The sequence below is a fragment of the Cadophora gregata genome (assembly GCF_030347475.1).
Source record: "Cadophora gregata isolate MNR1 chromosome Unknown scaffold_3, whole genome shotgun sequence".
Taxonomy (NCBI): Eukaryota; Fungi; Ascomycota; class Leotiomycetes; order Helotiales; family Ploettnerulaceae; genus Cadophora; species Cadophora gregata.
In genome coordinates this window covers 2,430,334-2,441,354 of record NW_026695926.1, presented here as the reverse complement: position 1 = coordinate 2,441,354, position 11,021 = coordinate 2,430,334, and the positions used below count along the sequence as shown (strand labels likewise).

Below are 11,021 nucleotides of genomic sequence, written 5' to 3'. Positions count from 1 at the left end.
CCCGCCGCTCCACAGAGACGTAACCTCTGTCCAGGATGTCAAGCTTCCCCGCCGTTAGCCATCTTTCGAGCTTTCTTCTCTGCAGAAGCTCGTAAGGTACTCAGACTCCATCTGGCTTAGCCAAGCGGCTCCATCACGCAAAAAAGTTCCTGCGATGGACAAGATTCAAGCCACCAAGCTTATTCCGACATTCCGCGGTCGCGAGAGCCAGGCTGGTCTAAGACGGCGCGGAGTCAAATATTGAAGGGATTAGTGACCTACGAAAGATAGTAGGGCCGAAATTTATGAGGGCTTTACTCGACGTGAGATTTGAATATTATTCTTTTCACATAAGCAGAACGGTCTTGCTTTTGATTGTTTGCCTATGCGATTTGTTCTGTTATGTCCGGAGAGCTCGTGACGAGAGCGTGGAAGTTCGAAAGCTCGGCTTCTTGTCCTATTATTGTCAAAAACGTCATGAAGAGCCACTACCGAGCATCCCTGCTTACATCCCGAGGTGGCGTGCGGGTTGGCCGGGGGTCTCCACAACTTTTCTCCATGTCTCTGCATGATCATGTATATTGGCTTCACCATTCTCCGCATCTGACAACATCTCAGCAAAATCTCACCGAGTGTGGCCGCTGTTGAAGCACAGCCCGAGTAGTTTGTACAGTTACGGACTGTCGGTTACCAACCTTGGAAATCTGACACCTCCTCTTATAAATCCATCTCAGCGTGACAGTTGAGCGGAATGTTCGTTGCATGACTATGATCAGTTGTGAGAGGTTTTCTGCGCTCTGAGTCACCAGCTCACACCCAGCCACAAAGCTGATGAAGCTCTTGACGTACCCATCTTTGACAAAACAGGAACTTTGATCTTGTCTTGTCCATCGAATAGTGTCAATATTTTTGGGCTTCCGAAAACTTCCCTTGGAATCTAGAATGGCACATCTTCGGCGTATGATATTTAAGTGGAGAACTGGGAGACTCTGAGCACTCTGCACTCTGGAGACGAGGCCAATAGAGTGGGACTTAGCTTCATAAGTTCTTATTAAGGTACCAGCTCGGGCCATCTACTGCCGGCTATGGGGGGGGTTGATCTTCAAGTTGATGGCCAGGATCAACAGGTACAAGTCATGGGTAGATATAAAAGTGAACAGGATACAAGCCTTCGAATATAAGATGTTGATTGAGATTAACATTTCATTCTCGACATACGAAGCCCAGCAGAATCAATAGAGAATTATGGTCTGAATAATTTGCCTTTGCAAATCCAAGTATCTCTCTATCCCACCTTCAAGAGCAACCCCGCTTCTGCTCCACCTCCCCGCAGCTTGACTTCTCCTCATCTCTTGGTACAGTATGCCAACCCAACTTAAAAAGTGGCCCAAGTTTCCACTGTTCCTCCATCTTACAAGTATCGGGCCGAATGTACCCATTCTTGAAGTTCCTAACATGCAACTCTACATTATAGAGTGCCGCGGTTCGTGTCCAGTGTAAAAATGACACTATCAATTGAGAAGTGTATTGTTTTCAAAACTTTGACATTCTTATAAGCTTCTTAGCGAGTAGATTACATTTGCTATTGTAAGGGAAATCTTCATTATGCGCATAAAGCGACGAGAGCAACTCATCATGCGGCAGAACTTGTCTAATCGTAAAGGACGACCCTGTCCCAGTAGAAGGAAATATTATACAGCTTCAAATTAAGCCCAGACTCCAAGCCACTCTCACCCTTACCACCTAGTAAATACCAGGTATGATGCGATATTTCACGATCTCCCGATACTTGTCCCAGTCATCGCCGTACTTCCGCCTGCATTTCGCTTCATCTCTTCTCTCGCGGTGGATAAGAAGGATTGCAAAATACAGGACATAGAAATACGTAACGATAATGCCATAGCCTCTCGCAGAGCCTTGCAGGACCTCAGTATGTTCTGTTGGTCCGCTATACACGAAGGATTTGTTGGCTAGTGACTGGCCAGTTGCGGGTGCAACTGAGCTGTGCTGAACGAGATAGCCTGCAACACCAGTCGGGAGGCAATATGCCCAGGACTGGAACCAGTCACCGAAATAGTTGATGTGGCGTGCCATTCCCCACCAGCCAGAGACCAAGAGCCTGGATCCGGACTTTGTCTCAATGTGTTTGAGGTGGGCGACTCGAGGATCGTTCGGATCAGTGCGGAATCGATTCTTTTCGTTGTTGGTGCTGCGGAAAATGTAGAATCCAATGCTTACGACTCCGAGAACACCAGCTGTGCCGAGAGGTCCCAAGGTAAGTGGGTAAGTAGCGAGGTATCTTGCTTGCAGGGAGTAGATGAATGGAACCCAGACGAGGTCGCCAAATGAAAGCATGAATCCGAAGCCATCGGTTGTGATATCCATAGTTGTCAAGATAGCATTCTCCATCCAGAAGGAGTCGAGAATATAAAGGACTTGGAAGGCAGTAACGAGCAGGATGCTATCGGTCACGTAACCGTAAGATCTATACTGGCGAGCAATAAAGGTAAAGTCCAATATGGCCCATCCCATCATGCCCGGACGCAACTCCATGAACTCCTTGATATCAATCTCGCCGAGGAAGGGAAGCGTAACTCGAGGATTGAGTTCACGACCGATGAACCAATCGTACAGCATATTACCCGAGTGTCCACCAGCTGCCAATTCTCGGAGGTCCGAGTTGCCAGGTTTAACGCTGAAACTGCGGATATAGACAAATGTTGCGAGGAAGTAGGCAATGAGAATATTGGCCGTGGCGATTTGGAGGAAGTTGTCGTAAATATATGTCCAAACAGGGAACTCTGCGCCTTGATAAGCTGTACCTGCTGCGAGGATACCAAATGTAACCATTGTCGAAGACCATGCTATATAGCATTAATACCATCCAGAACAGCTTGTATTGGGCGCGCTTACTGTTGAACTTGTAATTGAGCTTGCCGCCAGTTGAGAGCTCAACACCTAGCTTCTTCTCTCCTGGCAATACACGGTGAAGTATCGCACTTAGCAAGTAGTATCCAACCACTTTCAATGTCGCATCCCAGCTTGCCAGTCCGTATATGCCATTGGCGGGCCATCCTGCATCTCTCTTGAGTTGTTCGATGGTGGCTGTCGAAGGAGCAAGAACCGAAGGGACTGGGCAACCCGAAATGTCGTTGCAGAGGAAAGTGAAGGCATAGACGACGAGAGGAAGGCCGAAAGAGATAATGAATGCACCAGGACTAGTAAAGGTCAGTGTATGGACCAATGTATCGCGAGGCAGGCAGGAACATACGGTCCAAAGAATTCATAGCCATGAGGCTCGGCGTGCTTGACAGCGACTGCTTTGACTTTTGGCGCCATGTTGTGATCGAATAGAAATTCAACAGTGTTACAAGATAGTAGACTCAAAGGGCCCTCCAGGGCATTTAAATAGAGGGGTAGCTAAGGTCTGCGGCCGAAAAGTTGTCCTCTGTTGATTATGGGCTCACCCGGCTGTCAAAATTCCGTCGTGTTCGTGTTTTAATCGAGGAATCAATGATGGCTTCAAGGTGTGCACTGTCTGTCTAGAGGTCTGTGCTGGGCTGTTGGCGCGAGGCGTTGTCATACAGCTTGCAGATGCAGATGCAGATGTGGCTTGGCTTGGCTCTACGTCTTAATGTTCCTGCACGGCCTGCACCTGGCCTCTCCTTGCCAAATAATCAAATACTATAATGAAGGTTAAGTACAAGTGCCGAGATGGGGAAAATAGTTCGCTGGGAAAAGGACCGTGATACTGACTTTCGTCTCAACTCAATAATAGTGATACTAGGCACTGCAGAGACTCACATAGCTACATAGATACAGTGAGGCTCTTGGTCACCCACCTAGGTACCCAAGACACGCATGCCACACAGGACCTTTCTGAAAGCCGGATGGGCGCGACCCCGACTTTGTCAAGTCTTACGATGACCTGTCGTGTCCTCCCCCAGCCTCAAATGAGGACGCAAGAGTATCTCTCTTCTGCCCACGGCCCTAGCCGATCGCATCCGCCGTATCCGATGAATGCGACAAACGCGACATATGCGACAAATGCATTAGCAATTGGTGTCGTTCTAAGGGCGAGAAGTCCAACTTAGCAGAGAATTACGAAGGTATCTAAAAACACCTTGCTATGATTTCTACAAGTATGTATGTACCCTTGAAAGCGAACAAGTCCATGATAAACATGTTTCCCAATGGAGAAACAGCGGATGATCTCCCTCAGGGGCTCAGGGGTCAACATCACGTGCATCCCGAGGTCAAAACGCCATCTGTTAGGTTCTCGCCAAATGTGGATGCACCGATGATGTCGAAGCTCTACTCTTCATCATAACAACGGCTGGACAATAAGCTGCCCAACCACCGTACTACATCCAAGAGTACATACATCGATCTACAGTCGCACATACTTATTGCATAAGTTTCTATCCTGTTGCGCCTTCAGGCGCTCTGCCAAAACCATTGGGCACCATGCACTTCCCAACACTCCCGACAAGTTTGCTGGTCACTCTGGCATTGCACTGTGGAGTGAACGCCGCATCCTCGGACGAGAAGGTACTAGAGCCATGTACAATATCGTCCTCGACGGGGAATTTCTACGATCTGCGATCATTATCCATATCTCTACCGGCTGATGACAAGAAGCCTACCAAAGGGGAGAAGGTGGATGACTGGCATGCTCGTGGATACGACTACCACAGCAATGGTGCTAATTTCACGCTAAATATTTGCGCGCCGGTTGTGGAGAAGGTGGAAGATGTAGTTGGAGTGGATGAGGCTCTCTGGAGGAATGTCAGTGCATATTATGAGCTCGGTTCGAAGAAGTATTCTATCGGGTAAGGCAGACGTAACAGCAGGGATGGGCATTCTGCTGACTCTCGATACAGACAGAACTCTTCGGAGTTGATTCTACGAGGAAGGCGGCTGGTTCTACAATACACAAACGGATCTCCATGTACGACCGAGAAGAAGAGACGATCGACCTGGGATGCCAATGAGCATGAGGACAAGGTCGAGAAGAAGGCCGGTTCGGACGCCCGCCGAAAATCTACTATAATTTCCTTTCACTGCGACAAAGACCCCCTCGCAACCCAGGCATCCGTCACGTTTGTTGGGACTGACCCAGATGAATGCTCTTACCACTTCGAGGTCCTCTCCCGCGCAGCTTGCATCACAGCGGAGCCTGCAAAGCAATCAGTCGGTCCGGGAGCCGTGTTCACCATTATTGGTGTCATCGCAATTCTGGTATATTTCCTTGGCGGTGTATTCTATCAGCGGAATGTAGCGCACGCGCGCGGATGGAGACAGTTGCCAAACTACAGCATGTGGGCGGGGATTGGCAGCTTCATAAAGGTGAGAGTCTGCTCTTGTGTCCAGCGGTCGAAGCAGAAGATCATTCCTAGGGTTACATCAGTGCGGGATGGGATTCTACCTACGATGGAAGTGCGGCCTCCGTCGGGGGCGAAGAAGTCAAGATCAAGCATGTCACGATCGTCCTGGGAATCTTCCCATCTCTCCTGAGCGATTCGATTTCAGCCCATTGGCTGGGATTTTGTACAAAAACAACAACAAAAGCGAAAGGGACAGCAGAATCCACCTTGGGATTTTGCAGCCTGTATACCCACCATCCTGTACACAGCCATCTCTCTCTTGTATTGTTTTCATGCATAGCTTCTCGGTGTTGTTCGATAGAAAAGCAGCATATAACGAACTCGGGTTTTGGAAATGCAGCCCTGCCATACACATCTATACCACTTTCACTCAATCTACGTCCACAACATTAGCTATCAAGAACCGCAGATGCTAACACCTCTACCACAGGATATTTTTATAATAGCAACTTCGTCGTGCGCTCGATTCATGCCAAGCAGAAGGGGGTACAGCGCATTGTCCGTTTCGGCAAATGGCTCTTCGACTAACGGCAGGGGAAGAAACAACCGAGCAGAGGATGAGAATCGCTTGATTGATCAGCTGGACGAGGAATGGGATGACTAGGCCATGATCACTAGTATTTTCATGACAAGAGTATGAATATGGACGGACTGGGCTACAGAAGGAAAATTATTGCATGATAAATGGCGTTAGCTTGGAATACTGGGATAGAAGTTCAAGGTGTAAAATTAAGCGACTTGTTTTATTTGTACCCATTTGTCACTTAGAGACTGTTCATGAATTTGAGAATTCTATTGCGATACATGGTGTTGCACTTACTATGGACCTTTCCCCTGTTGAAATTTCAAACTTTCTTGTCCGAAATAAATTGATAGATGGCCTAGTCTTCATAATTCGGATCTCTAATAGAAATGTAGGTTTGAAGAACATGACTTGACATATCTATACAGCACCATTCATCAGAAACAAGACAAGCCAACCTGTGATGGAACCATGCATGGTGATACAACCATCTGCCTGGACATTACTTATTACTTCTTTTTCGCACGCTTAAAATGTCCGTCCAATGTCCCCTGACCAGCACCCTTCCGTTTTGCTTCTGGCTTTCCCTTGTCGCCCCCCTTACTCTCACCTCCCTTCTCAGCGGCACCACTCTCATCCTCCGCTACTGCGCCATCATTCTCATCTCCATCAACATCTCGGATTTTCTTTCCACTCCCACTCATCGCATCATTGAAATTCTTCCCCTCTGTCGGTCCTTCAGCTCCGTCAGCAAATAGCGATCTCCATGTCCCATCCACAACTTTTGGGTGATCTCCGTAAAGACCAACATGATAAGCATTCTTCATCCCATCCAAACAAATCGTCCTCCTCTCCGCAAAATCGAACATCGGCTTCGGGTACACGCCCTTCTCCATAACTTTCCCATCGCCTTTTACGCTCACCCCCGCTTTCTTCTGATCTGCAATTGGGGCCTTCCATGGCTCGTAAATGTACTTCTTATCCAATTTCGCGAGCTCAGGTACGTATTTCCGTACAAAGTTACCTTCTTTATCCCACTTTTGTGGAAACGCTATAGGCGAGTAGCATCTGTAGAACTGCGCGAAGAATGCGGTGCAGGATAGCCATTGCCAATTACCGGCATTGCAAGCCGTTTCATGGTCAAGCAGCAGCTCTTCAAAGACCTCGGCGCCTCGCTCCCAAGAGATATAGCAACCACCGCGGGTAAGAAAACACGCCACGGCATGTCTTCCTAGGTGATGGATCCACCCTTCCTGGCGAAGCTGTCGCATCAGAGCGTCGATCCACGGGAACCCAGTCATGCCGTTCTTCCACCGTTGGAACCACTCTTCTGCTTGTGGAGAATCAATGTGGTATTCTCCCGTGATGAGTTTAGTGTCATGGTCGACTTTGCTGGGTAGGTGCCAAGGGATGAATCGACAGTGAGAATTGTACATCGTTTGGCCGAAAGAATAGCCCAGTGCCGCTTGAGCGCCAAAATACATATCGCGGAAGAGAAGTTGTCCTGTTAAAGAAACAGGAGGTTGAGATGACTTTCCAGAATAACTATCTACCACATCTTGAACGCGCCAGTAGAATTCTCGAATGCTGAGACTGCCAAAGTGGAGGTGCGGAGATAAGAGGGTGGTTGATTGTGGCGAGAAGGCAGTTGGCGCAGTGTTGGGCTTCTCGAATGTAGCGGTGTACGTTTTGTTTGCTATTATGCCGTCAAGCGCTTTCAGCCCTTCTGTCTCGCCGCCGCGATGTGGTGTAGTAGCTGTCGGAAAGCCTAATTCCTCCAAGGTTGGCACCGCGAAGTCTCCTTTGGGTCCAGAAATTTGGTCATATGATTTGTCATTATAGCTCCTGAATTTACTATTCAGATCTGGAGCTTGTTGGGGGTGATCTTGCTCGAACTCCAGACTCGTCTCTCCTGGATTGGGTATAGATTTTGGGGCAGGTATGGGCCGTGGTATAGGGCCTACTTTTGGTCCTGCTGTTTGGACTTGGCTTATACTCATCGTTGGTTTTCCGTGGTTATTCTTGACTAGTTCGTCGCTATCCCAAAGTGTCCTGCCAGATCGAACTATAACTTCCACTCCAGCCTCCTTGGCTGCGTCCATAATTGCTGCATCTCGATCTCGAGCATAGGCATCAGTGTCTTTCTCAAAGACCAAGTGTGTAATCTTCCAAGCCTTGAAGAGCTTCGGGAACAGCGTCTGTGGAGCTTCTCTTAGAAGAAACAACCTAGACTTTTTGTTGATCCTTGTGATGGATTTGGAAAGGTCGTTCTGGCAGTCGATCCTAGTCGAAATTGAGTAACAGACCGAGTGTTCTGAGTCAAAGCTATAACTTACAGAAACTGCCATCTGTTCGGGCCAACACGTGCTCTATACACATAGTGAGGATCCCAGGTCCAGACTGGCCAAAAAGCCTCAGCATTGAGATCCAATGCTGCTTTCAATGCAGGCGAATCGTGAAGTCGCAAGTCTGTTCTGAACCAATAAATAACTCTCGGTTTCGCCATTCTGTAGGTACTATTTCAAGTCTGGTGTTACAATTCTGGTGTGGCCATGGATTTCTCTGGTATTCGTTTTCATGCAGGGTCTGTGGTGTTGACGATGATGACGAGTGCATTCGATAATCTGGGGAAGTTCCCGAGATTAGCGTGCCTGGGCAGCGGCGATCAGGTACTAGCGTGCTTCCCAGCTTCCCCCTGGCGTATTCAAGGGCCAGGATCTCAGGAATTCATCTCATATCAGTATCTATATCATCATCGGCCATTGACCACTCGATGTTCTTCAAAAATCGTATTTCTTCGACTTGAATCCATAATGATTGGCCTTGGTAATGCCAGCTCGGTGCCCAGAGGAAGTCTTTCAATACCAACTCCGTCTCCTCCCATGTTTTTAGGCCAAGTGTATCGCAGAAGTCAAGCAGTTGCATGGTAAACCATTGCCTTTCGGGTCGGTCATCTGCGGCAAGACCACCAACGTATAACACCCAAAGTATAGCTTTGGTCGTTTTCTCGTTGGGTTTGTGACTGGAAGATTGGTTGAGAACCATATTCATAGAGACCTTGAGTCTGATAGCAAATCTGTCCATGAGCCGGGCATTGAAGCCAATCCCGCGAAGATGATTATCGAGAAATATTATTGCTGCGAGGCAACCTGCTGTTGCAAACTTGCCTGGGCCGCAGGTGTTTGCAAGAATCAACAGATTTCTTTCTGTCATATAGAGCTTGTCGCTATGTCGGATCTTCTCTTCATTGCCCCTCGGACCAGTGTCAGCATCCATGATGGCCAATTGTTTTAGACGGGTGAAGTTGTCTCTCAGCTCCAAACCCACTGCTCCTGAGTCTTTCACGCCGAAAGGCTCAGTCTGAGGGAAATTACTGCTCGTAATGTGTCGTCCTCTTTGTATTACTTCGACATTAGGAGTCTTCACCTCACGACTGCCCTCGCCGTTGACGAGGTCAAATACTGGCATATTCCCCAAAGCATTTGCACAGTTCAGGTCGGCCCTACCGGTATTGTCAGCTCCTTCACACTTCAAGATCCATACAGTAGCTTACCATAGAATCAAGCGCCTTGTGAAGGGATTGATATCAGCCTCGAGGCCGCCTCGAAGTGCTACAAGTCTTTGAAGCCCCTTCATGTGAGTGTCAATTGCCGTTAAGGTTCCGTTCGTAGCCTAGAGAGAGTATTAGTCACCAGCAGAGAAAGCACTGGTAATGATGTTCCCATACTTCGTAGCTTGACAAGCTTGCAACAGTACCCAGTGTGCCATCTCCCAAAGCATTCCCGATATCACTTAGTCGCTGATTGACAAGTCTCATTGCCTCCATCCTGAACCGAAGTGCCTCCACAGGATCATTCTCTTGATTTGCAAGACCGTAATTGCCGGCATAGTGCGAGAGTGCGATGTGAAACATTGCGGTATCTTGAATTGCCAAAGACAACCACTGAATGTTCAGATGTCAGCGATGATATCTATCACCATGAGTCGTGGAGAATAGTAATAAAGATTGCGTACCTCTGTTCGCAATTGGCCCATAAGCCGTGACGATAATATCCCTCGGGTTGCTGAGTACGTAAATGATTAGTATGTCTGGATAGAAATGAGACTTCACCAGCGGCACAGGGGTCGTTAGGACGGTAAGCGTGAACAATCTAGTGGCAGAATTATAAGTAGGAATAAAGGATACGATTTCTTACCATGATATAACAGGAGTTGAGTCCGAGGTGATCTTGAAGGAGGAAGTGTATTGAATGGATCGATGGCCGACCACATGAGAAAAGATTCCGGCTGCAAGTCAGTCCTAGTGTCAGATCTAAGCAAGTGGTTCAAGCTACGCTGTAGGATATTTGTCTCAGAGTTATCCTGTTCACGGTTTACCGAGCTGCTTGCTAGGCTGTCACTCTGCCTAGAAGTGGTCTCGGCAGGTTGTAGCAAGTTAAAGTCGGGAACTACATCATGGGTTTGCTCCCGAGCCTTTCCTGCTGGGCGGGTTGGAGTGGTCAGAGTGATTGCTGTTATCTGAGCTTCAGCTACAGATCCTCGCTTCCGGCGTTTCTTTTTGATCTCTTCAAGGCCTTGTGGTCCAACCTTGAAACGATGTGTCTGCTGAGCTGCACCTCCCTTTTTGGACGCTGCAGAAGTTTTCTCCGGGTGTGTACATGGCTGCTTCCGATTGTCACGCCTGTCATAGAAGTCTCGCATGAAATGAGAGCGTATCAGAGCTTGGGCTTCTTCATCGCAGGTTTGTGATGGTGTCCCAACATCCACGAATCGAAACGAATATGCACTGTGGGAGCTGGTCTCACGAGCTACCGCTGAAGACTGCTTCGCTGTCTCGTTTGAGGAATTAGCCATGTCTTCTCAGGGTGTCAGTATATCATACAATGCAGGCAATGTGGTCATACTTCCTGGTGCCAATCTAGGGTCTCTCTGCTGAATTACCCGATCTGGTTATCGGTCTTCTGTGTCGACGACTGCCGGTCCTGCACCACAAGTCTTGGGCAACCACCAGGCCCGTTACAAGCTTTCCAAGCAACAAGATACAGCTGAAAGACGTACCAGTCATCTGGGTGCGTAAAATCCGATTTAACAACTTACAGCACAACAGCTGAGATGAGATCGCCTTCGTGACT

General features: G+C 48.2%; 5 protein-coding genes across 5 annotated transcripts; 1 reads left to right on the top strand and 4 right to left on the bottom strand.

Moving 5' to 3' along the window:
• Window positions 1–282: 282 nt before the first annotated feature.
• ONS95_009332 (uncharacterized protein) lies at window positions 283–832 on the bottom strand (the record flags this gene model as incomplete). Its single annotated transcript, XM_058502915.1, has 4 exons — window positions 283–436; window positions 489–582; window positions 675–695; window positions 829–832. The coding sequence occupies 4 exons, from the start codon at window positions 830–832 to the stop codon at window positions 283–285; spliced, it is 273 nt and encodes a 90-aa protein (XP_058361846.1).
• A 398-nt stretch (window positions 833–1,230) lies between these two features.
• Window positions 1,231–4,275, bottom strand: ERG24 (erg24, C-14 sterol reductase). The gene is made up of 4 exons (XM_058502914.1): window positions 3,736–4,275; window positions 3,251–3,663; window positions 2,893–3,197; window positions 1,231–2,843 (listed from the first exon to the last, which is right to left on the bottom strand). Exons 2-4 carry the CDS (start codon window positions 3,316–3,318, stop codon window positions 1,723–1,725), a joined length of 1,494 nt encoding a protein of 497 aa, XP_058361845.1. The 5' UTR covers window positions 3,319–3,663; window positions 3,736–4,275; the 3' UTR covers window positions 1,231–1,722.
• A 171-nt stretch (window positions 4,276–4,446) lies between these two features.
• On the top strand, window positions 4,447–5,970 carry MRL1 (Cation-independent mannose-6-phosphate receptor CI-MPR; the record flags this gene model as incomplete). Its single annotated transcript, XM_058502913.1, has 3 exons — window positions 4,447–4,811; window positions 4,863–5,328; window positions 5,797–5,970. 3 exons carry the CDS (start codon window positions 4,447–4,449, stop codon window positions 5,968–5,970), a joined length of 1,005 nt encoding a protein of 334 aa, XP_058361844.1.
• Window positions 5,971–6,398: 428 nt separating this feature from the next.
• Window positions 6,399–8,395, bottom strand: ONS95_009329 (uncharacterized protein; the record flags this gene model as incomplete). The annotated part of the gene is made up of 2 exons (XM_058502912.1): window positions 6,399–8,172; window positions 8,226–8,395. 2 exons carry the CDS (start codon window positions 8,393–8,395, stop codon window positions 6,399–6,401), a joined length of 1,944 nt encoding a protein of 647 aa, XP_058361843.1.
• A 221-nt stretch (window positions 8,396–8,616) lies between these two features.
• ONS95_009328 (uncharacterized protein) lies at window positions 8,617–10,743 on the bottom strand (the record flags this gene model as incomplete). Its single annotated transcript, XM_058502911.1, has 5 exons — window positions 8,617–9,391; window positions 9,443–9,561; window positions 9,617–9,832; window positions 9,904–9,953; window positions 10,086–10,743. The coding sequence occupies 5 exons, from the start codon at window positions 10,741–10,743 to the stop codon at window positions 8,617–8,619; spliced, it is 1,818 nt and encodes a 605-aa protein (XP_058361842.1).
• Window positions 10,744–11,021: the final 278 nt, after the last annotated feature.

Excerpts from the sequence above, each read along its gene's own strand:
- ERG24 (XM_058502914.1), bottom strand. The coding sequence starts at position 3,318 with ATGGCGCCAAAAGTCAAAGCAGTCGCTGTCAAGCACGCCGAGCCTCAT. Across the intron at positions 3,198-3,250 it reads GGCTATGAATTCTTTGGACC|TCCTGGTGCATTCATTATCT; the intron begins GTATGTTCCTGC and ends GACCTTTACTAG. Across the intron at positions 2,844-2,892 it reads GCTCAATTACAAGTTCAACA|CATGGTCTTCGACAATGGTT; the intron begins GTAAGCGCGCCC and ends AATGCTATATAG.